The 25,831-nt window shown below is 39.7% G+C and overlaps 2 protein-coding genes across 8 annotated transcripts in view; one reads left to right on the forward strand and one right to left on the reverse strand.

Moving 5' to 3' along the window:
• Nucleotides 1-4,020, reverse strand: part of CREM (cAMP responsive element modulator) — a 35,172-nt gene extending 31,152 nt beyond the window's left edge. For all 4 annotated transcript variants that reach the window (XM_063303429.1, XM_063303431.1, XM_063303430.1 and 1 more), the window contains exon 1: nt 3,854-4,020. The gene's annotated coding sequence lies outside the window, so the exon portion shown is untranslated. The remainder of the gene's footprint in view (nt 1-3,853) is intronic.
• Nucleotides 4,021-11,502: 7,482 nt separating this feature from the next.
• Nucleotides 11,503-25,831, forward strand: part of CUL2 (cullin 2) — a 43,709-nt gene continuing 29,380 nt past the window's right edge. For 2 of the 4 annotated variants that reach the window (XM_063303436.1, XM_063303438.1), the window contains exons 1-7: nt 11,503-11,639; nt 14,527-14,665; nt 17,640-17,742; nt 18,148-18,242; nt 19,851-19,956; nt 21,965-22,047; nt 22,539-22,592. In XM_063303436.1, coding sequence (XP_063159506.1) covers nt 14,547-14,665; nt 17,640-17,742; nt 18,148-18,242; nt 19,851-19,956; nt 21,965-22,047; nt 22,539-22,592 — 560 coding nt within the window. In that variant the 5' untranslated portion in view covers nt 11,503-11,639; nt 14,527-14,546. Of the gene's footprint in view, nt 11,640-14,526; nt 14,666-15,703; nt 15,738-17,639; nt 17,743-18,147; nt 18,243-19,850; nt 19,957-21,964; nt 22,048-22,538; nt 22,593-25,831 lie in introns of those variants that run through there. The other 2 variants (XM_063303437.1, XM_063303439.1) reach the window with 2 other exon arrangements.

The raw sequence follows: 25,831 nt of genomic DNA on the forward strand, positions 1-25,831 counted from the left end.
ATAATTACTAGTTATATTAATTGCAACCATACATCCTGCAGCACAGGATTTTCATTTGCCTATTTCAGGCAAAGTATCACTCTCCAATCATCTTAGCTTAAAAAAAACCCTCTTCCATCAAGAGCTTCAGGATTTATATATTCTGCATTTCATAGAACCATGCTTAAATCCCGATATTACAGGCATTCTTTCTTCTTCAGGTGACAGAGCTGTATCTTGGGCTAGGAAGCATAAAGATCTTCATAAACTACACAATCAAGGTGTTGTTGTTTTTGAGTATACTGAGTTGCTTCATTTTGCATTCAAAAAATCCAGTTAAAAAAAACAAGACTTATAAGATACTTCTCCCATTTTGTGTTTTCATTTTAACAGCTTAGTTTTACTGAAGAAAGTATTCTATCATTTGCTAAGGTACAGGAGATAAGAGGAGAGTATGTCTTTGAATCTTATCGATATTTTGCCCATTATAAAAGCAAATACTGAAACATTGTTCTGTTTACCTAGGATGTTATTTTTATTTCAGACAATACCAATCTTGACAATGGATATACCATTTAAACAATGGCAAAAAGGTATTTCCAAGTTTATATGGCAAGGTAAAAAACCAAGAATTAAGTATAAATTGTTACAAGATACTAAAGAACGAGGGGGGTTAGGATTACCTGATTTGAAATGGTATTTTGATGCTTGTTGTTTGCTTTGGATGAAGGAGTGGGTGATCTTGAGGGATGAGAAATTATTGGAATTGGAAGAGCATGATTCAGGTGGCATGGCTATTTATGGTACAATAAAGGTAAAGTTAATATGGATTTTAAAATCATTTTGTTAGATGTGCCATGTTAAGAGTTTGGGGTAAATATAAAACAAGATTGTCTCCTAATGTATCCTTAGGGTTATCACCCCAAGCAGCTTTTTTTAGAAGAGATGAATGTGAAACCATCTTGGTTAACATATACTGAGCTAGTAACCTTGTGGAAGGAGAGCCTAAGTTAAAAACAAGAGAATAATGAGAAATGGAAGGTCACACTTGTCATTGGTTTACTTTTGCACCATTGACAGAACAATTTAATTTGGATAAGAAGACTTATAATTTTATTAATGAAAAAACCCAATTTGAAGTGGACTTATGTATAATGATGAGCATTTATTACTAAGATGTATAAAACATTATTGCAGATGAACTTGAAGGATGATTATGTTAACAAATGTATGATCAAATGGACAAAAAACTGGATATAATGTCATGCTTGATCAATGGGAGAATATGTGCAACAAAGGTTTGAAATTTACATTGAATTACAGTTTGAACAAGAACTTTTATAAGATGTACCGTTGGTATTTAACACCTAATAAGTTGTCGAAGTTGTATAAAGGGGTATCAAAGGTATGTTGGAAATATTCCCAAGGTGAAGATACTTTTTACCTTTGGTGGACCTGTAAGAAAGTTAAGAAATATTGGGACCAGATATGTATTATAATTCAAAAGATTCTTAAGATGAACGTACAGTCAAAACTGGAAGTTTTTCTTTCGGGTTTGATGGATAAACAAGTTGAAATAAAATTCTGGACTTTGTTTTTGTGTATGACAAAAGCAGAAAGACTTTTGTATGCACAAAGGTAGAAGGATTCACAAATTGCCACAGTGGAAGAATGGGTGAAATTAATGGAACTGGCAGAAAAGGCAAAACTGACAGCACTGATTAGAGAAAATAATTTGGCTGGATTTGTTTCTATGTAGAAACCACTTTTGGGCTTTATGCTTGTAATAGAAAAAAATGAAGTTTTGATTTTGGGCTTTGATGATATAGTTTGTAGAAATAATGTTTACTATAGTTAGAATTAGAGTAAGAGGTTAATGTATTCTGTATTTGTATCTGTGCTGGAGAAGGCCGGAAGTAACTGCCTTTGTATTTCTATTTCTGCACTTTTTAGTTTATCTTTTTTCTTTTAGTCTTTTTTCCTTCAATCTTTCTCTATATTTTTGTAGTTTACCTATATTTTGAAACTTTAAGGAAGTTGTGTTTTTTTTTTTAAAAAAACTGTTCTGAAAAAACACTTTTAATCACGTTGATAGAAACTCAAATTACAAACAGGTTTCTAAATGAACAGAAGGCTTCCAAATATAGTCTGCAATGAGGTTAGGTGGCTCAACTAGTATGTATGGTATCTATAATTCATTTTTGGTCTTTGTTAAACCATCAGACTTTTTTTAACAGGAAAACCTTTCTAAATTATTTCAAGATCTGCACACAAGCTAGTTGCTGTTTTTGCAACTTCCTTCCTCCAGCCTTATTTCTTCATATTCTTCCCCTGCATTCTTTGGTAGCTGTTTCAGCTTATATATGAAGCATTCATAGACCAATCCTAGGCAATCCTTTTTCGTTCAATGGAGATTACTGCCAGAATTGGGTTCAGACTTGCAGAGAAGCCAAATATCTCATAGTAGTTGGCAAGAAGTTAAATACTTTAATCTAAACTATAGTTTGCAGCATTAACAAGGAGGAGACTGTATCGGGTTGTATCACATCATTTCTTGAAAATAAAACTAAAATAAGTAAGGATTTAGGATTTCATCCCAAAAGCTACTGAGACTATAGTAATAGTATTGTTTGAATCAAGTTCTCTCCAATCCAAATCAAGCAATAGCCATGCTGAGTGAAATACAGTGAGAACTATGGTCTAACACAACTGAAGGGTAGCAGGCTGAAGCTAATTTGGGGCATGACCAGATCACACAGCATCTGGATTCTCACAACCCATTAGCCAAATGGCTGATTTGTGGCTCACTATATTGAGCAAGTTTAGCAACTGCGGTTAGTTTATGGTTCATCATGTACCGTGCAACTCAACAAACTGGGTATGTTAACCAAATACTGATACAATGAGTTAAATGTTTTGTTCAAACACAGCCAATGCCTACTATCCCCAATTGGTGTTCTCCCAATGTGCTGGAGAAATAATTGCTGCTGGCTAGCAATTATTTCTTGGGATTTACTTCTCATCTTTTCCCAAGGAATTCAAGGCAATATACATATATACTGCCAATTCATCACTGCAACAATCACCCTGTGAGACAGGAGGCCTGGGAAAATAACTGGCCCAAATGCACTCAGTGAGCTTCCCTTGCAGGGAGGGCAGGGACCTGGGCCTCCCCACCTTGGGTATGACACCCCCTAAGCAGCATACCAGCTCCAAAGAGCAAGAGCTTTGGCAGGACCGGCAGCACTCATCAGAGGAGTGTTTCTCAACCTTGGCCACTTTCACGTGTGTGGACTTCAATTCCAAGAATTCCGGGAGTTGAAATCCACGCATCTTAATGTGGCCAAGGTTGAGAAACGCTGCATTAGAGGCTGCTAGGAATTGCTGGCCACACACTTGGAGGCCACCAGGTTAAGAACAAAATCAAGATTGCGCTGCAAAACCTACCCATGTTGACACAGCATCAAGCTAGACTGAAAACCCAAGGAAATAACATGCGAAAGTGCACTGTACTTTTTTAATGCCCTGCCTGGAAAACCCACAGCCTCTAAGTGTGGCAGTTGTCGCTGCAGATGGGCAGCGCGCTCTACAAGGCTAAACTCGAGAGCGAGGAAGGACCCCACTGCACATGCGCAAATGCCCTCTCGCCTCGACAAAGTTTCCCCCGCGAAGAGCGCCGCCAGTCGGATTAAGGCCCGGCACCAGGGCCCATCCCGACCACCGTTTCACCAGTCTCGCCTCCCCGCCCGTCCCTCACTGGAGTCCTCGGCACCCGGTCCCTTCTCCCGCCCGAGAACCACCCTTGCGCCGCCGCCTCCAAAGGCCAGGCCGCCTTGCGCACTCCCGACGTGTCTCCGCCCCCTCCTCGACTCACCCGAGTACGTGGCGCCCCCGTCACAGGGGAAAGCAGGCGGGGAAGAGGGATTGGGCCGAGCGAGGCCGCGCGTCGCTTCACGTCAGTGCTGATGCCGATGCGCCGTCACCGCAAGGGGCGCTGAGGGAAATGGCGGCCGGCGCCGCTGCTGCACGGGTTCCCTGGGCCTGCGAGGGAGGGGGCTGCGAGGGGCAGGGTGGGGCGTGGGCTGGCCTCGCTTCGCCCCTCCCCTCCGCCGCTCCAGGCCCCCGCTCATTGGTCACCCGCGGGACTCAACGGCTGGACCTCGCGCCAACCGTCTTTTAAGCCCCCTCCCATTGGCTAACCGTGAGGGGCGAGCGCGAGGCTTCTAGCGCGGGTTCGCTGCCTTCCAGGCTCACACCAAATGCGGTTCTGAGGCAGCGAGAGGCGGTGTGTCCGCAGCTGTGGGACTACAACTCCCACAATTCCAAATGGGCAACTATAATGCCTGGGGATTACATTCGGGCGGCCATATCCGGCCCCAAAACTTGGTACGGTCCCTGGGCGGCTGTGGAGGTCGTTATTTTTGCATGTCGTTGCTGCTGCATAGTGGTTGTCTGGATTTTTGGAGCCCAATTATGCTAGTCCTCATGGAAGAAAGGGGTCTAGCATCGCTGGAAGGCTTGGCGACCTGATTGTTACGCTTCTGTTGTACTCAGGGATTGGAAACCGTGGCTGTGTTCCCACAATATGCTTACCTTGCTTCCTGTAGGAATAAGGGTGGGGCTTGCATTGTGACATTGCTTTTTGCAGTCTGACACCCCTCCCCCCACTTTCTATCTTTAATCCTACTGACCACTGTGACCATTGGAAGCAGGGATAGCAAGCAAAGGTTTCTTCCCCCCTCCCCCTTTCTTTATCTGTACTATGTATCGATCACTGGAAAGCTAATATTTTCCCCTCCAGCCTGATGGAGGAAGAACCTCTTTTCTCTTTCTGCATACTACCAGAAGGATAGAGAGCTCAAAGATGCATGTGATTAATACAGCTTCAAATCATGCACATCTATGCTTGTGTATGTATGAACTACAACCTGCATCATCTCTCACCATTTACCATATTCAGCCATATCTAGACAGCTTTAGGTTGCCCCCCCTTGGAAGAGTCTTTCCTCATTTTTCATTAATCACTGAAATTTTGCTCCATCCCAAAGCACTTTCCCAGCTGAAAACCAGTTTTTTAAGGTAAATAGTTCTACTATTTATATAGCTTTGAGACCAGTCTACCAATGTTTATGTAAATTGGCCAACACAACACCCATCATTTTTTTGTGATTAAATTTAATGTGGTTAACATTGCAAAGGAATTTGGTCTGGGGGAAAACATGCCTGGGAAATAGTTGATGATCAGAAGAATGTTTATCTGGAGAACAAAGAATGGTGCTAGGAAGAAGATAGGTTAGACCAGGGTTCCTCAACCTTGGGAACTCTGAGCTGTGCAGACTTCAACTCCCAGAATTCCCCAGCCAGCTTGGAGTTGAAGTCAGCACAGCTTAGAGTTGCCAAGGTTGAGGAACCCTGGGTTAGACAACTGAAATTTCTTTCTTACAGTAATAGAATATATGTAGCTCAGGGTCCTTGAGCTACTGAGTCATTTGGTATAGCCAGAGAAGAAAAAGAAGTAGTGCAGGAGCCATCTACAACCTACAGTGTAAGGATTGTAACAGCCACTACGTAGGACTGACAGGCCGAAGACTAGCAGAGCACATCCATGAATACCAACTAGCACAATGGAAACGCCTTAATCTCACAACACATGGACAGTCTCAACCACAGTTTCAACTGGGAAACTGTGAGTGTCCTAGACCAAGTTAAATCCCAAAATGCTAGGGAATTCCTGGAAGCTTGGCATTCAGACAAATCAGCCATCATTAGACGCAGAGAAAAACCACATTTACACACCATTCAAAAGAGAGTAAAAAAGCTAAGAAGATAACAAAAAGACTGGACCGCATCCTCTCAAGCAAACACCCAGATCAGCAGGGATTAACACCAGACAAACAAGCAGAAAACAATACCCTAATCAAGGAACTGCCAAAGGAGAAATGGGCGGCTATAGAAATCAATCAATCAATCAATCAAATAAATAAATAAATAAGGAGAAAACCACACCCCCACCAACACTGGCACAGCAAGCAACTGTATGTAAACAGGGAGCAAACCCTACACTCACTTGCACTGATGATGTTACCTAGTCAGGTAATGAAACATCTGCAAACAAACAACCAAGCTCAGAGAACACCAAGAACTCCACATTTCTTTCTTGGCTCTATTTTCTCTCAAAACAGGATCCAGTTTTCTTCCAAGTCTGCCCTTAGACTTTCTATTGCTATTACTGCATTTCTGGTCCTAATATAATCATCACCCATGTGGTGACTATGGATAGGAAGCTCACCTAATATGAGATATAGAATATGGAACATGTGAGAATATTTCCAAGGTATGTTCCACTCAATGCTTGGTTCAATACAAAAATATAATTTATGAGGTTTTTTTTTTTTACCAAGTTATTATTTGGTTAGGAGTCAGGACAACAGATCAACTTTCTTCTAGTGCTATCTATCTGTCAGGATTATAACTTCTGTTATATATAGTCAGTACGGTGGGGATAAGAACTGCAATCAAATGCATCTGAAGATTGAGAAACATTGAGTTATGTGGTCTAACCTGCCATAGAAGTCTGGCTTCCTGAGGTATGACTAAGGAGATTACTAAAGCCTAAGGAAATAGTCATAAGTATCTTCTAGAAAGTAGCATCATGCCTTTTTTCTTCCATTCACATTTTGGACACAAGGTCATGTCTGTGAAGCAGCTAACTGCTACTGGAAACAGTCAGAAGGCTAAATCTGAGGCCTGAAACTCCGTTTTGTAATGCTGACATGTCTCTCTAGGCAACCATTACAGGAGCAGTGATCTTTAGGACAACTATGAACCACCACTAAATGCTGAACCTTTGTATACTCACAACATTTCTGAGTGCTCAGAAGCAAGATGCACATATAAAACAATATGATTGAGTTCAATAAAAAATGTATTTTAGAAAATCACAGTACTCCTTTTTTGAAAGTTTGGCTTCAGAATTAGCATGTCAAGAGAATTTGATAAGATACTTAAGAGATAAGCCAGATGTGAAACTGAAATTGTATTTAGTTACGGTCAGTGACTAGCAAGCTAGCTACAATTAAAAAATAGCAGATAAAAGCAGGCTCAAATACAATAAGGGCAATAAAACCACCATATAGAACTGCTGGTTAAAATTTACAAGTATCAGAAGAAAACAAAACACGACAAAACAGGTCAAAACAAAATAGAAAAAATAAAAACAAAATTAAGATAAAAGGAAATCGTAGTGACATCATTCCAAAATGCAGACGCCTTGAGCCTTTTTATGGCAATAGCTGGTGATAAAAACTTGGCAACTCTGTTTATAATAACGGTTGTGTCTGAGAGTACAAACGGTGGAGTCCCTGGTGCTCTCTGAGCCTGGTAGTTTTCTTGCAGACATTTCATTGCCCGACTAGGCAACATCTTCAGTGCAAGAAAGGAGTTGGGTTTGCTCTGTTTATATACAATAGCTTGACCTGCCTGTGTTGGTGGGAGTGTTGTTCCCTCCTTGGTAGTTCCTTGATTAGGATATTGCATACTGCTTGTTTGTCTGGTTTTAATCTTTGTGTATCTGGGTGTTAATTGCTGGCAAGGAGGTGTTCTGGTCTTTGTTTCCTTTTTAGCTTTTTTATTGTCTTTCTTGAATGGTATGTAAATGTTGTTTACTCCTATAAGCCTGTTGATGGCTGACTTGAGTGCCAAACTTCCAGGAATTCCCTAGCAGTTTTGGATTTAGCTTAGTCTAGGACTCTCTTTGAGAGTACAAAAAATAAACCACTTCTCCCTAATTGAAAACTTGATCTGTACTAGGGGGTGGTACAGGTATACCTGCTCATAAATTCTCATAGAAGAGTCAATGAAGAAATATGTGAACTAAGGTCTCTGGTTCATTTTGGTCACAGGGAAAATGTATGAAACCTCCCATCCAATACTACTGAGGGTAGGACATTAGGTAAAGGTAAAGGTTTCCCTTGACGTTAAGTCCAGTCGAGTCCGACTCTAGGGGGCGGTGCTCATCTCCGTTTCTAAGCCTTGGAGCCGGCGTTGTCCGTAAGGACCCGTCCGTGGTCATGTGGCCAGCATGACTCACGGAACGCTGTTACCTGCCCGCCGAAGCGGTACCTATTAATCTACTCACATTTGCATGTTTTCGAACTGCTAGGTGTGCAGGAGCTGGGACTAGCAATGGAAGCTCACCCCGCCGCACGGATTCGAACCGCCGACCTTTCGATCGGCAAGCTCAGCGGTTTAACCCGCAGCGCCACCGCGTCCCTTTTGGGTAGGACATTAAAGCAGGCCAAAAAGAAGGCTCAGCTGTGTGTTCAGCAAACCAGATAGAACAGATAGTTTGCAGATCTAAAAGGTTTGCAGGAAGGAACCCACCCTTATAAAGTTCAAGTCTGTCTGATATGCAATATGGGAGACTATTTGATGAATCTCGGTTTCTGCTTTTTTTTAGGCCTAAAGGTAGCAAAGAGTGGATAGATAGGCCACAGTGACACAGGTCAGCTGAGATTTTTACCTTTCATCTTTATGCAAAGTCACCAAAAAAAAAATTAGTGGGGCTAATGGGCCATCAGAAAATAGAAATGTGATCCAACAAGAGAGTCGGCAAACATGGACTCTCACCTCTCGTTGGATCATTTCCATCTCCATGCAAATTAGAACATTTGAAATGCAATATGGGACCTGGAAAAGTGCTTGTAAAAACTTTGAACAGCATCCAGGGGCTTTAAATCACTGTAGGGAAATATGTGTGCCATACCGCATTTGAGATACAGATTTAGCTTTAAACAGCTTAATGGTGGTAGGTACGCATCTACTACCCCTAGAGTAAAAGAAGCTCAGGATTGCCTTGGCACCGTTATTGGGTTTAGCAGAAATGACTCTAGATTGTTCCTGCCAATTTCCAGAGGCTTGAAAAATTACTCCAAGATATTTTAAAGCAGAGCTTGTTCTATTTTGTTAATTCCTATTTGCCACTGATGTTTATGGCAACTAGATCTTCCTGAGAAAACCAGAATGTTAGTTTTAGAGTAATTAATTGTAAGACTTTTCTCCCTACAGAATTCTGCTAAGCCCTGCAAACTTCCCCTAAGGGCCACCTGTGTAAGCAAGAGAATTGCTACATTGTCAGGGTACACCAGCATTGCCAAATGTCTCTCCCTGAGCTGAGGGAGTGAATTTCCTTTTTTGGGAAATGCAGCAACCACTAAGTTTATATAAGTATTAAACTGTAGGGGAGCTAAAATGCATCCATTTCACTCCTTGGCAGATTGGAATGTCTGCAGTACAGTAAGATACCTAGCTTTATTGCATCTAACCTTGGTCACCGAGCATCTGATAAAATGAGCTGCAGCCCACCACAGCTTACACCTTTTAATAAATTTTATTAGTTGGAAAAAGTGCTACCAACTTGTCTTGATTTTTTGTACCAACTTGTCTTGTATTTTCTGTAGGTTCTCCTCCTACAGAAAATACAAACATGTATGTCTATACATGCAGCAGGGGGCAGTACACAGCTTGCCTGATCTCAAAAAAGCCAGCAGGATTCAACATAGCACTGTATCTGCATCAGAGGAGACAACTGGGAAGTAGCAGGGCTGTAGACTGGGCTGGAAAGTCCAAAAGAATCAAAGGGAAGAAACTGTTGCTAAGCAAATTGCATGGATATGTCTACAAAGTCACAAAGACTAAAGTATTATTCAAGGTACTGTATTCCTTTTCTTTGCAGAAATAGATGAACAAACCAATGATGATATCTCATGACCTACTTCACAGGCAAACAACATGCCAGGAGATAGCAAGGTTCTAAGTTCGTTTGGTCAGATCAATTCTCACTAAAGAAATTGTATGTATTTATTTATCCTTCACCATACTCTCCATCAACAGTTCATTTGAGGACTAGTAACGGAGAGGGATGTTAGGGATGCAGTGGCGCTGCAGGTTAAACCGCTGAGCTGCTGAGCTTGCCGATCAGAAGGTCGGCGGTTTGAATCCGCATGACGGGGTGAGCTCCCGTTGCTAGTCCCAGCTCCTGCCAACCTAGCAGTTCGAAAACATGCAAATGTGAGTAGATTAATAGGTACCGCTTCGGCGGGCAGGTAACGGCATTCTGTGACTGTCATGCTGGCCACGTGACCACGGAAGTGTCTACGGACGAACGCCGGCTCTTTGGCTTTGAAACGGAGATGAGCACCGCCCCCTAGAGTCGGACACGACTGGACTTAATGTCAAGGGAAACCTTTACCTTTACCTATAACAGAGAATTAGAATAGCCCTACAGAGTTGTTCTGTGGGATGGGCAGCCATCTCACAGAAATCAAAGAAAGTAGTAGTTAATTCCATATCTTGAGAAATTTTTATAAATCAGATTGCTCAGTGTTAGAGCCAGGAATGATCAGGGCCTAGATTAAAGATGAAGTTTAAAAACTAGCACTCATGTGTTTCCAAATGTCTTCCTATTCCTGCTTTTGTTGAGAGCAATAAAATTCGGGGATTATTTATAAACTATCTGGGATTTTGATTTACAGGAATCAGTTTGTACTGCAGGGAAGGTTTCATATAAATTTCACAGTATCCGTTGTCATCTCTGCCCGGCCTGTGACAAAGCAGACTGTCCCAGCATGTCCCAATGTTGCCTTTAAAGACCAACACAATATTTCATTCAGCATGACAGTATCTTATCAAAAGTTTAATATTTGGAGGATAAATCTCAGCAGGGACCGTTTGGAAAAAGAGGGTCATAAAGAGCCAAGTCCAGAGAACCAACCATGAATCGGAGCCGGATCCGTTGCAAAGGATCAGCCACTCCACCAACTCTCCACGGCACAATCCGTGGTCAATAAGCAAACCCGGGTAAAGGGTCACCCACGGTAGCTCACTGGGTAACCTGATATCCTCCTTTTCTCTCAGCCCACCTCACAGGGCTGTTGTCGGAGAAACTCGAAGGGGCGTGTTGAGCTCCTGACGGAAAGGCAAGATAGAAATCGAGGAATGGCAGCAGCGTTAACCGGACTGTTGATTTTCTCCGCAGATGTAGCGCTTTTTTTGACCAGATCTGAAAAGGCATTTCTCAAAATAGAGTAAAAGAGAAAGCAGGAATCAAGCAATACCCCGTGCCGGACCCACCCGGGAAAATGAGGTCCCGCGTGCAGGTTAAAAGCTGACTGCGCCTGCGCAATCCAACCCCTGTGCTACGCCGGAGGAAGCCGTATTTATTCATTTATTTGAAGGAACGGCAGTGATGTGCTTGCATGGCCCTTCTCGCGTCCCATACATCGGGCGAAACCAACTCCGCAACCTGGGAAGGGAGGGGAAGAAGAAAAAGGAGTAATGAAGGTTCAGGCTATTGGTCTCAGCCCGTGGCAAGTTGCCTGTCAGGGCAACTTGTCATGCCGAGAAACGTTGGAAGAAACGGCTGCACTTCAGCCTCCGAGGTCGTCAGGAAAGAGTAGCGAAATGGTGGCGTCCCCTCTTCCCCTGCCCGCGCCGCGCCGCGCCGCTGGGAACCCAGTGGGCGGGGCTCAACGGGCAGCCGTGGCGGCTGGGTAATGGCAGCCTTGTGAGGAGGCTCTGGGGGAGCAGCCTGCGCGCGAGACACACACGGTGAGGCGAGGGGGTGGGGACGCGACGCTGACCCAGGCCTCCCCTGTTGCCAGGTAACAGCGAAAGGGCGGAGGCTACGGGGGGGACGCTCTTCCTCCGCCGCTCTTCCCTCCCCCTTCCCCCGCGAGGTCTCCTTTCATCGTTCCCCGGAGGGTCCGGTGTCTCCCTGCACCTCGATTCCCTCTTCTCGGCTCCCTCCGGCTTTCTTCTCTCGGGGACGGAACCTATGCATTCACCCTCGGCTGGTCAGGCTAGCAGCATCCCCGCCCGCCATCCTTAGCCGAGCACCGCTTGCTTCTCTCCTCTCCCGCTGTAGGTATTGAACGTGGGTATGTGTGCACGCGTGCGTGTGTCTGGAGCCAGAGATGGTGGAACCCGTGTTTCAAAGCGGGTCGGCTGACATCCAGGCCGAGTTCGGCACGCCTCAGCCCGCCTGAAATCGGCGGGACGTAAAGCTGCTCGGTCTGAATGCAGAAATAGGCATCAAGCAGGCCCTGATCCTGCAAGGCTTCTCCCAAATACGCGTGTCAGTGGAGGAGCGAGTGAGAAAATTCAGATAGGCTCATCCTGTCCACTCCAGTGTTTTTGTTTTTGCCTTCATCAGGAAGATGGGTGGGGTGAAAGAGGATTTGCATGATCCTGAAGGCAAACCGGCCGATCTTCCTGTGTTGAAAATTCATGCTATTTCCCTTAATTCCGGTGAGACAAGGTTATGCCTCCAAACTCCAGGATGTCCCAACTTCTGCCAGTTTGAGTTTTGTGATCTAGAATAAAGGATGCAAAATGTTAAGGCTGGATCTTAAAGTTGTGTCTGTCTGAGGCAACTGAGAGTATTTAAAATTCACATCCAAAAGACATTTTTCTATAGCCTTTTTCTCCATGAGGATGGCCTCATGTCATACCTACCAGACCTTTTTTTTAACTTTCTCAATGCTGAAAAAAGATTAAAAAATGGACATTGTGCTCTAGTTTTGATTTTGTGATACAAAAGGCCAGCCAACTTAAAGCACATGGAAAAAACAATTTGCTGACAAGACCCTGGTGAATACAAATATTATATCACTTATGCTTATTCTAGGAACGTAATGCTTTTATAAAATAAAAGTGCTCAAGCTGTAGCTATGGACTATTATTTCCAAACACAGGTCAGCACTCATGACAAAAATGCTTCACCAGTTTATCTTTTTTGCCTTGTTTTAATTGGCCACAAGCAATATTTTAATAGAGAAACTATTTCCAGAAAATTAAGCAAAGACAAGAAATTGAATAAATTGAACATCACAAACTTCATGCCCCTTAATGTGGATTGTAACGCTGGTTTTTGACTTTTCCCAAACATTTTTAAAATCTTTTTTAAAAAATAAGAGTGAGTGTGTATATGTAGACTTTTTTTAGTCACCCATTTTCTTTCAGAGCTGCAGATATGCATAGTTCTTTTCACAGTGGCAGATTTGCATATGTTCACCTACAGTAAATCTCATACTGTATATGTATACTTGGATGCAGGATAATATCTAATACTGTGAAGCAGAAAGGGGCAAAACCGTGATGTCCAAGAAGTTTTGGTTTTATTTCAGTAAGTAATCTGGTCAGGCAGTAATAGCAAGTAGTCATTGGAGATGATCCTGATGCTTGAAGAAATTGAAAGGAATTGAAAAAGAGGCTGATGGAAGACAAGGTAGCTGGATCCTGTCATTGATGACGTAAGCAGGAGTTCACAAGAAATCAAAGAAGCAGACTTGGTAAAATGATGTCTGTTGAGTCATAAAGAGTCAGAAGATTGAGCAACAGCAGAAGCAAAAAGATCAGAAGTGCTAAATATTATTAATCTTTAGAAGTTTAGAATTGATAAACAGTTACGTTTTTAAAGATACAGCAATTTGTCAGTTTGGTGAAGGCATAACTGTATGCATATGTCAGTATAAATAGGTGTAGAAATACATATCACAGTCCATGCAAATGTAATCTTTCCATGTTCTCAGAATTGTACATTTTGTATTCCTATAATTTCTGCATGCACTTCATAAATCCTCACCAGTAGATTTTATGACTATAATGTGTAAACTCAAATTGAGTTTGGCTAAGCAAAAGTTCTATGGTTATAGTTTGTATACCTTGTAATACCATGTGCAAGTGAAGGATATTGCTATCATTAGGCTGTGTTTGTGAGTCACTCAGGAGCATCTATCTGGCTGCTGTTGGAAACAATTTTGGACTCCATAAAACTGATTGATGCACCTTATATTCTTACCACCCACTCCTTAGCAATTGCTGTCATTTGGTAGCTTTTCTACCACCGATATTAAGCAACTACTTCACTGCAAGTATAGAACATGTGTCCTTCTAGATGTTATTACTAACCATGTTCACAAAGGTTGGGGTCCAGTATCAGTTGGAGAGCCACAGGTTCTTCACCCCTGTGATTAATGTTGGGGTTACCTATCCCAGAATTCTTAGGCAAGTTAACTGAAGGGTGCCTTCAGTAGCCTAGCTATTTGCTTCAATTAAGCTCTTATAATATCCAACCTGCTCCTTAGATTTCATTTTCTGTTGCAAAAGATAAGTAGAAACAAAGAAGCTATTTTTTCTTGATGTTATTTTATATACTTTCTTTCACCTAAATACTTTGAAATTGATCTGATCTATTCAAGTTTCACCCAAAATATTTTCCCCTCACTCATTTGTAATTCACGTGGCAGTGGTGATGATCATATGATTTAAGGACCAATTACCAGATTATTGCAACTTTTCAGTAGTAGTAAATAGTAAAGTTCGGTCGTAAAAATCACAGGAAGTACCTGAACAAAACCAGCCTTTCTAATAATACAGGATGTTTATGACATAGATATTTTAACAAAAAATGAGACTGATCATTGAAAAATAATATAGTCATATTTTGCAACAAATATAATGAATAATTTGGATTATTATTTTTTGCAGATTCACATTAACTCCCCACAATGTCCTTGAAACCACGAGTAGTTGATTTTGATGAAACATGGAACAAGCTTCTCACAACTATTAAAGCTGTTGTTATGTTGGATTATGTTGAAAGAGCAACATGGAATGATCGCTTCTCGTATCCTTTTATTAGAAGGCAGATACTGATTACATAGGATTAAATGATGTGCAGAAATTGATTTCTTTGCAGAAATTCGAGCTGAAATAAAACATATTCAGCATTAGCTCTAGCATTAACAGGTTTTGTAACAAGACTTCTGTTAAGAGCCAGATACGGTATACAGTAGAATAAGCAAAGTCTAATAATTTGCTAAGAATGGTATGTCTAAACTATAAAGAATGTTTCTGTATACTGAGTCCAGAATGTGTTTCTATGCTGTCTGTTCTGAATACAAAATGCGTTTTCTAATTAGCTGTGTGGAAAGAAACTGTGGTTTTAAGCAAATCCACCAGTTGTTTTGACTGTTCTTGCTAACCTCATCTGAACTACTGTTCAGCTTTATTCTGATCCTACCAGAAAACCCAAAACAGATTTCCATTTTGAATGATTTTGAAGAAGGCTAGACTAGCAAGAACTGGAGGATTGTGTGCTCTGGAGGAAATGATAGATATTTGTCTTCTATCTCATTAGTATTTTTGGATCTTGTGAACTTCTTTTTCAAGAGCAGTAGATCATTAAATGACCTATTATTTGTGCTTGACCCAATGAGTTGTGCTAAGTTGGATATAATCAATCTACAGCTGGTCATAGATGTAAATGATAAACTTTATTATTACATGAGAGTGTCCATGACAGGGAGCTTCAAGTTTTTGGTGGGAAAGAAAAAAACTACAGCTAGGTAGTGAAAGAGCTCAGGGAATCTTTCAGGGCTATACATCAGTAGCCATAGATCAAGTCAGACCATTGAGCTATTGCTGGAATTCACACACTACCTTAACCCCAATGTGGTTTCTTTTGTTTGGATGTAGGATGTTATGTTATTCCAGCCATTCCAGTTAGTAAACCATGGGTTACAGCTTAGCATATTATGTGTACCAGGATGCACACACAGTAGCATGGCTAAATATAATGTGAGAAGCTAGCCACTGTCTATGTTAGTACCAACTTTTTAAGAGTGTTCTCAAATGGCATGTATGAATTTTGAATTTAAAGTAGATCCTGTGCTGCTGAACTTCAGCTTTTTCCCTAGGTTAGTATTAACCTAGTTTTAACCTGATTCACTAATGTCTTTTAACTCTGCTTTGAGAAAGAAAGCAATAAAGAAGATTCTCAACGTTTTTGGCAGATAGTTAATATATTATCTTTGTATCTTAGTGTGAAAGTAGGGAGAAAAAAATTTGAAACATCTAATCATCCTTAGTAGATTTAGATGTGGCATATATATCTAGAAAAAAAATTCTTGTCTCCTACTTAAAAATATAGATTATTTGAATCTCTTTGTTCAGGTTTACTTGTTTACTTATGCCATAGATTTTAAGTCCTCTTTTAACTAAGAAATACTCCTTGTGAAACTGAAAGCAAGATAAAGTGTGCTTGGGACATTGTATCCCAGGATAGTTTCCAATCTTTTGGAAAAGAGCAATTGAAGACCACATGGCACTTTTATTTAAAGTATTAACTCACTTTCTCTTACCTTTTGACCTTCACATCTCCTCTGTCTGAACCTCTGCAGAAGTGAGATATTTCTGGCTCTGCTATGTTTGTGCCACCCTCCCAGCAGATGTATGACAACTTAAATCTGTTTCTAGAAATAACTGAATGTTTTATGACTTCATTTTATAAAATTAGATAACTGGTTTTTCATACATTAATTGGGGTCTGAGGTACCCCAGACTTGTTGATTTGTTCGTACTAAGAAGACCTTTTAAAATTCAATTCTGCCTATTTATTTATTTATTGCCAAATAAATAAGACAATTTCTTTTTGCACATGCTTTTTTGAATTCCCCCCTCCCCAGGCTTCATTGGATCACTTTTCACAAAATCTTGCTATTTAATTACCAAATATTCATAGAACCATAGAGTTGAAAGAGACCATTCAGACAGTTAAGTCCTGTACCTTGGATAAGGCTCTACCCTCCATTTGAACATAGCAACGAAGGGGAGCCCATCATCAGTCTTGGTAATTGGTTCTATTGTCAAACTACTCTGTTAGGAAGTTTTTCCCATCTTTCAGTTGGAATCTCTTCCTGTAGTTTAAAGCCATTATTTTGTGCCCTGCGCTCTGGAACAAGAAAGAAAATTTCTTGACCTTCTCTATGTGGTATCTTTTCAGGTGTATAAAAAGTGCTATTATATCCTTCCTCAGTCATCTTTTTTTCCAAGGCTGTTGCAAATTCTTTGAAGAAATTGAGTGTTACTTTTAGGAACTAAGACCATAGTAATCTATAAACTGCAAAATGAGTGTGGTTTTCAACTTAACACAGAAGCAAAAACAATTTCTGGAGCAATCTGCTTTCCCTCTGTATGTGTATTTTCATAGCAGTGGTACCAAGACAGGCTACAAACCCACAAAAATGCTAAGCAAGCCCTAAAAAATGTTTACAGAGGATAGACAAAATTTGAGCAATAGGATCAGGCTTTCTAGCCCCCAAAAAGGCAAGCATTGCAACAGACTTTATTTGCTGAAATTCTATAGCTAAGTTTGATGGGTTAGTGAGTAAGAGGTTTTTACTCTAGACTTGAACAAACCATCTGGTCTTTAGAAAACACTGATTTGAAAGGTAGTTTCCTTACCACAGATTCACTGTTCAGTCCAAAGGGCTTTACGCAATATGCCATGAATATATGGATGCTTTGCACTTAATCCCTTCTGGGGCCATTTTTTTGGAGAAAGCCCTCCATCCCACCCAGAAGTGTTCTCTACACTGTCTGAAAGGCAGGGATTCCAGGATATTTTTTTTAAATGCAGCCTGAAAAAGTTTGAAAACCCTTGCTCTTCAGCGGAGCGAACTGCAGCTGGAATGGCAAATGCCTAAAACTCTTTGGAACCCAAGCAAGATATTGGTTTTCTTTTTCCTTTCTGTCAATATCTGATTAGAACTGGAGTTACAAAAACTTAAAACATATTTTAGCCTTGACTTGACACCCAGGGACATATATGCTTTGTGTGTGGCCTATCCTGAACCTCTTGGGGAGAGACTTTATATGGAAACTAAAATTTTTTTGGAAAATCATGTACGCCATTTGCACAAGGTAACCATGGAATGGATAAAAAGTGAATATTAATGCTGCGTGTCAGAATTATATATAGTGCAAGCTATTTTATAGTCTGCTGGAAGAATACAGTCATTTGTTTCTTTGTTTTCATTTATAAAATGTTTTCTGAAATATGATATAGGAGTGTTAAATAAATACTTATGGTACCTCCCAAAGGGTCAGACATGACTCAGTGCTTGGACAGGGGACCTTTCACCTTTCACACACCTTCCAAATACTTGAAATAGCTTACTGAGTTGAATTTATTATGCAGTGAGTTGCTGTTTAACATTTCAAATACAATAGAGCATGAATATTTATTCATTTATTGATCCCACCTTTATTATTTTTATAAATAACTCAGTAAAATTAATCTTTTTTTCCTCTGTATTTTTTCCATAGACAGTCTTGGACTCTGAAGAAAAAGTATTGGTAATGTATCATAGAAACTGGGATGAATACAGTAAAGGGGCAGACTATATGGACTGTTTATACAGGTAAATGCATTTTGAACTTTTTCTGGAATGTGGAAATGTGATTGATCTTACTGGTTTAGTTTTTTGGTCCATTGAGCACCTTTGCAGTTCTGAAGCTTGCTGTGAACGTGCTCACCAAATGTTCATGGGGAGAGCCTTGTACATGCACAAAGTGAGAATTGTTTGGGGCATGGCTAGGCACACAATATTCAAAAGACAGTTTATTGTTTTCAGGCCACAGATCTTCCACTTCCACTACTGTATTAGAAAAACAAACTGGAACCATAAATCTGTGCTTGAAGTTGTTTTGTTTCCCCAAATCCTGTGTGTGTGTTTGGAAGGTGGAAAATGGGACAGGAATATTACCTACACATATGCACAGTTCTCCTCTAAAATTACAGAGATGTGTGTTTGTTACAGTGCTTTTAGAAGAATAATTTGTGCTTATTTCTAATACATACAGTGACCTTAGCTTAACAAACTATACTTTTCAGTGGAAGAGAATATATGCACATAGCTCATATGTAACTCCACAAATTACACTTTTTCTTAATGTTTCTTAATTGTCTCTTTTCCTCCCTCCCTTATTCACAGAAGTGTTTCTTATCACAGGTTTGATATGCTCACTCCAGTCAAGAGCTTCAGTACTTTCACTTCTCAGGCTTGTTTTTAGTCTAGAGAGGAGAACAGAAAGAGGAAAAAATAGTGCTTTCCTGAACTGTTTGGAATTCTAGCATCTTTGTCAAGCTATCTGTTCTCAAGCTATCAAGTCATAGTTATCTTGTGCATCCTTGTCAAGCTGATGTCTGCTCTGTCCTTTCTAAATGCTGCAGTCTTTTCTACCAGCCAGTCTACTCCACAGATCTCTCTTTCAGATCCTGCTGGATCCTTAGCTGCAGGTTCCTCCTCCTGCTATGCCTGGATTCACACAGCACGCATGCAACACCAGCAATGTCTGGCAACCGCCAAGAGTCTCCTCCACTGCCTAACACCTCTGCCCTTTTCTTTATTTTCATCAAAAGGCAGATGTGCCTGCTCTTGGGTGTCTTTAAATAGGCAGGAAGCTTCTAGGTCTCTACATGACAGTTTGCCGTGGGGTGGCAAGAAGAAAAAAAATCTGTAAACTTGAAAACATTTTACATCATCCCATGTCCATCAGGGCAGTTCCCTTGCCACAGAGGTCAGTTTACCTGTGGGAAACCTTAATTGGGAATAGTGCCACAGTGATTGGACTAAAAGCCTGAGGTTGTCAGAAATTGTAAGTTTGTATAGTGCTATTATGCTCTCTGCGCCAACTGATTTCTCCAGTTACTCAGCCAAAATTGAGCATGAACCAAGCTTGGGACATGTTACAGCAATGTTTCTCAACCTTGGCAACTTTAAGCTGTGTGGACTTCAACTCCCAGAATTCCCCAGCAAGTGCATGCTGGCTGGGGAATTCTGGGAGCTGAAATCCACACAGCTTAAAGTTGCCGAGGTTGAGAAACGCTATGTTTGAGATTCATTATCTTAAATACATATGCATTTCTTATGTCTAAAAATTTTAAAAATGCTGCTCATTTCCTGACTTTTCCATAGAACGGTTTTAGAAAATATCTGATAAGAAATGTGTTGGGGTTTTTTTCATAGATACCTCAATACACAGTTTATTAAAAAGAACAAATTGACTGAAGCTGATCTTCAATATGGTTATGGAGGAGTGGATATGAGTGAGCCATTGATGGAGATTGGAGAGGTAGGTAGTATGGGAAAGAACTTTGGAGAGGTAACTGTAAAGGGTGTATTTTGTGACTGTCTAATTGGCCATTAAGATGATTTCTGTCTTTTCAAAATCATATAGTCTTGGATCAATAAAACAAAGCTTGCTTTTATTATTTTCCACACCATAAAATACTTGCAACTCTTACTGGCTTTTAACTAGCTTTTGATTTACCTGTTGAGAGGAACTGAAATTGCTGTAGTTACATAGGAGGGGTGAACCCTAAAGGAGCAGATACAGGCTGCAAGGCTCTGATAACAGAAACGCCAAATGCAGCTAATGGTTGGAATGTTTTCAGTGCTTATTTGTTCAAGATAGCCTCTTTAATCAGGCGTCGATAAGAATAGAGCTAGCTGAGACCTTTTCAGAACCCGGTGTAGGGAAAGTTAATACATTAGAGGTAGGTGTACTTAAGCCCTACCCTACATTTTTGCTAATTTTCATCAAGGAAACAGTAAGATCTGTCTATCTGTCTATATCACATTTCTACCAGCAAAATGTGAATAGTTACTTTTTTGTGGTGGTTTTTTTATGAAATAAAAGTCAAATAGAATTGAAGATAGAGTCAGGAATAATTCATGAGTAAAATGTAATAGATATAGGATTCCATTGCAATCAATGGGATTTAAGTCAAGACTAAGTTATATTAATTTTAGAGGACCCAAAATCAGCCAATGATGTAATACTTGTCAATACATGTTTACAGTGAGAGGTATGTCAGATAGAGATATAGAACGAATAGACTGTAAGGGATGTAAACCTGGCCTTGGAAATAGGGAAGGAATGATCAAACTGTGCAGGGGAGACTCTCAGTAAAGATCCATCAGTCTTGAGAAAGAGGAAAGCATGAGAAAGAAACTCAAAAATAACTCTGCCTTGCTTTTGTTTGGTATAAGGAGGAGCAGAGAGAATCTGTAACAGGCTTTCAAGATTCTGTTATTCTACAATAAAGAGCATTCCTGGAGTCCCTTCTGAGCCTGTTTATTGATCTTGCATACCTCAGAGGGCTGATATAGGTTGATGTGAGAAATAGTAGTTCCTCAAATAAGTAGCCTTTAATTGCTACTGTTTAAGATTTTTGAATAAGTGTTTAGTTTTGTTTTTAATTTTTTTAAGTAAAAATACTTAAAGTGATTAAGGGATGCTTAATTATTTCTTCTACAATGTTAATAGTCCTTTCATTAAACTCTTAAAGTATGTGTTTTAAATCAAATCTTACCTCATGCAGCCAGCCTAAATTAATTTCCCAGCATTTGGGGGCACTCTATAAGTTACGTTTTAAATGCGGTTAAAAGTTGCGTGCACCCCCCCTCCCAAAAAAAGTGTGAATGAGACCAAAATAGTCTTTTAAAACCATGTATATTTACTTTTATCAAGGAATTGGAACTGCTGGTGGTTATATATTTAGACTTTTTGCTTTATAATGTATATTTCCATAACTTATACCAGTATTGTAAGGATACACCATATCCACACAGTTTTGAATGGATAATAAGGTACTAGAATTCAGTATCTGCTAAATGTTACTTAATTTGTTTAGGCATAGGATTTTTTTCATGTCAGGTTTTCCAAGAGCAGAGAAAGAATTCTTTGATTCCAAAGTGCTTTCTTATTCCTGGATATTACATGCAATTTGGGCCAGCCTGGAATTGGCATAATTTTTTCTCACTGGTTTCAATGGAGAATAATTTGTTGGAAAAATAAAAACTAGCAGAGGTAGATGAAAACACAAGGAAACATTCCTCCTTCATTTCTTTTCAAGTGACAGGATGCCAATAAGGTTTTAGATTTGACAGGAATTCAGTTGCTAGAGATCTCCTTTATAAGAGGAAGAGTCATTATGCTTATTGGCTATTTAGTTACCCTTTCAGTTTATTCCTCTGTTTTTGGAGCCTTTAGGACTGAGCATCTTTTTAAAAATAAGAATGAATGAAATGACAGTTCTGTGATTGACGTGTTTTCTATTGTGCATGTACCATGACAGCTCGCACTTGATATGTGGAGGAGATTAATGATTGAGCCCTTACAGGCCGTCCTCATTCGAATGTTGCTCCGCGAAATTAAAAAGTGAGTGCTTCCTTTTTCTTCTTCCTCTTTTAAATGTGTATTACAAAGAATAGCTTGTCTAAATGCATATGCACTTACTGTGCTCCTATGAGAATTGTATTTGCTTGTTTTAAGCAGACATCGTATGTGAGATGTGACGCTGTTTGTCTATTTCAGTTGCAATAATTACAGCTGCCTTTTAACTGCCTTTTAATTTGCTAGTATGGCCAGATAAAGCAAGTGTTTTCAGCTATAAAATCAAGAAATGTATTTTCCTAGTGAATGGAAGATATTGGAGTGTTAGAACCCATTCTCACTCTGCTAGTTATTGTGGAACTTCCAGTGTTTTTTCATAACTTTAGCATAGAACATTTAAATAATTCCATTGCTGAATAGCTCTTGTGATTTTAAAATTATTTTAAATTGGGCATTATGGAGTATTGTATAAATGTTTTTTAAAGAGGACTGACCCCAGATCTAGACTTTTTTCTGAAATTCTGAATGTGTTACAGAACTGATCAGCAGTACAAGCTTCAGCTACTTCTGTCAGTCAGCCTTGTTCCAGGGTAAGGCTTTGATTGCCAGCAATGTAAAACCTTGCATATTCTATAGCTTATTAGCAAATGTATAGAAAAGTCAAGTCTAGGCCGTCTGATTATTGATTTATTGTGATTATATACCACCGGATTCAACAAAAATGACTCCTGGTGGTTTACAACATGCTGTGTTTGACTGTGTGCTGACATTAATTTGCAGTATCTCTTGTGGGATATAGAATTTGCCAACAGCACACAATTAATTTTCTTAGGTTTTATTGTTTTTGTAGGATGTTAGCATGTTTATTTATGGCCTGGGTTATATCCAGTATTATTTATAAAATAAATACATAAGGGTAGTGGGCCCAGTATACTCAGTATCAAATTTCAGGCAGATGTCAATTTTTTGTAAGGCCCACTTACTGAAATATGGATGTGCACTTTTTGTGGGAAATAATTATTTTGGGCAATTTGAAGGAGGAGAGGCAAAGATATACATATAAGGTCAAAGTGGTGCTCCTACTATTTTTCACTCTTACTCTTTTTCTCATAAAAAACTGTTCTTTGTTTCTTCTTACAATGATGGTTTACAGTAGCTTATAAGAAAGTGTGTTTTTAACAGTCTTGGTGTCTGGTCCTTTCTCACCTCTTGTATTTGTGTTTTCTTTTTTCCTGTTGTTGGTGTAAACAGCTGTCTTATTCAGTGGCTGGGTGGTTTTGATCTATCTTGCTAAATATATTTTTGCTGTTGGTGGAAAAAGAAAAATTACGTTTAAAAGGTTATAGTAGAACTTTGCATGCTCAGCAACTGGCACTGTGCTTCATGCTCTTCCACTCACAATATCTGGGAAAAGAAAAGTATTCTGATATAATCTGCCTTGGGTATGCTGAGCACATCATTTTAGCTATATGTTGATAGCAAGGGAAAAAAACCTAGACATAAAGGAGACTCTCAACCACAGCTGCTGCTTAATCTGCAAAGATGTTGATTTGTGGGAAACTTCAGACTTGCAGTGAGTTCAGAACTTAGTGCTATAAGTTGTCAGAATTAAGAACAATAACATAGCAACTTGGGTAAGTTTGAATTATGATTTCCTACAGAAATGTTGTATGGTACTAATATTTGGGGCCAAATATTCAGCAGCACATCATTCAGCTTCATTTGACATTGCCATCATTGAATCTGGGAAGACTGAAAGGAGGAAGGAAGGCAGTGATTGGCCATGCTGGGTTGAGCATGATCAATTCATGACCAGTTAGAGCATTATTTGCATACAAGTCAGTGTGTGAAAAGCTTGTGTTCAGTCAGTGCTGTGTAGGTAGATAGTAAGGTAGGACAAGTGAGATAAGGAGTAATGGCAGTAAACAGTCAATATGTTGAGTAAGAAAAGGACTCATTTGAGAGTATGATTTTTAAATTGACCTCTGTCAAGTCACAGCTAGAATAGTTTTGAAGCTAATCTGCTTGCATATTTAGTATGGAAGCCCAAACTAAGTTTGCATTTAGATTATAAATCCCTTACGAGTTTGCTTTAACTTTTTTTTTTTTGCTTTCCCCCCCCCTTCTGGGTTTGAGAAGAAAATGTGCTGTCTGATTGCTATTTGTTACTTGCAAATTATGGGCTCAATTTCATGTGTTAGTTTTACTCAGTTATATCTAGAAGGTGCCTGCTGCAGTGGCAGCACTGGTTCCAGGTTTTAATCTGCTTGGTGTAAGGAACAGTAGGCGTGTTGTGTGAGTTGTAGTTATTAAATATCAAAGTTATGCTTTCCTTCCTGCCTGTACTTAACAGGGAACACGTTGATGGAATGAAATTGCTTTTCTCTGGGCTCTTTATCTGCTGGCATTATCTGTTTGCCTCAGATAATGGCGGATGTAACTATTTTAATTTCAGTGTGCAGCATACAGTACTTGAGACCAAGGTGAAAATTTGAAAAGTGTTGGTTGATCTTTCTCCTCTTTCTTAGTGTATTTTTCTTCTTTTCTTTCTTTCCCTCCCCCCCAAAAACCTTTCAAAAAGGGAAAATTCAGGATGTGACCCGGTAATGGATCATTGCCAAACATCCTCTATTCCAGTTGTTTATTTAATAAGAGTAGAAAATTATTTCTTACTCTTTCATAAGTAGGGCTCTTAGAGGCTTTAGGTAGGCTGTTACTGCAGATGACTTAAAGAAACAACAGTTTTCCATTCTTTCCTTCCTTGGCCAAGTCCTAGGTACAAATAAAACAAGATTTCATCTTTCCTACAAGTCCATCATAGTTTCTAACAATTTAAATAATTGGTCTAAAAAGAAATGCAAATATTTGGACTTTTGTCCATCAGCATTCTGCTATGCTTCCAATTCAGTTTGGAAGGCATAGGAGCACAAATGCAGTATCTGTGTGCAATTCATTAAAGTAGCTATATCTGTTTCCAAGATTGGGAAGTGGAAGCTTCCCTGCAGCAGTTACTGGATTCTGGAAAATGATGTAGTTGCTTTAATAAGTCACAGCAAGTACTATGTTCACATTCACTCATGTTCTGAAAGACCTTTTCTAAACTCAGCCTGAAGTGTAGCACAGCCTTACTGTCCACACAGCTGCTCAGTGAAAAAACTAACCTTGATTTCATCTTCCTTGTTTCTATTCAAAGGTAACTGTAATTTTAATTACCAAAAAATTAAAAAATGTTTCTAAATAATAAATCTGAATTAAAGAAAATGCTCTGATCTTGGAAGGAGAAATCAAGATAGAAACACCATCCTGGCCATTGTAGCAATTTCTAGGCTTACTAATATTATTATTATTCCAATTTTGGGGAGGACTTTAAGATGGTGAGCTAGGATGAGCTGTGGATCTGCTGGACTCAAACTCCTCCTGTCCCCAGACTCACTCCTGATATAGTGAAGACTTTAAGTTAGAATAAATAATGTATCTCTCCCCGCTAACATGGCTTTAGATTTATCAGAGCCTCTAAAGATTGCCTTGCCTGATCATTTGTAACATAAATACTTGTAAATATTCTCTATCTTTAAGGCTGGTTAAAGACTGCAATACAGATATTTGAAATTGAACATTAGCTACTTAGCACTATTTTATAACTACTGTAATATGTGGAGAAAAATTTGGGGTGAGATTCTCCATCCTCAAAATAAGTGCCAATTTCCTCAGGGTCCTTTATAGAAACCTACAGGTTTTTTTCTGAAAAGTATATTGCATGGAGTGTAATCTGCTTCAGCATTGAAAGGAAGCTGTTATTTCTGTGAATAATAGCTTTATCACTGGATAG

This window comes from Candoia aspera, chromosome 4 (genome assembly GCF_035149785.1).
Source record: "Candoia aspera isolate rCanAsp1 chromosome 4, rCanAsp1.hap2, whole genome shotgun sequence".
Classification (NCBI taxonomy): domain Eukaryota; kingdom Metazoa; phylum Chordata; class Lepidosauria; order Squamata; family Boidae; genus Candoia; species Candoia aspera.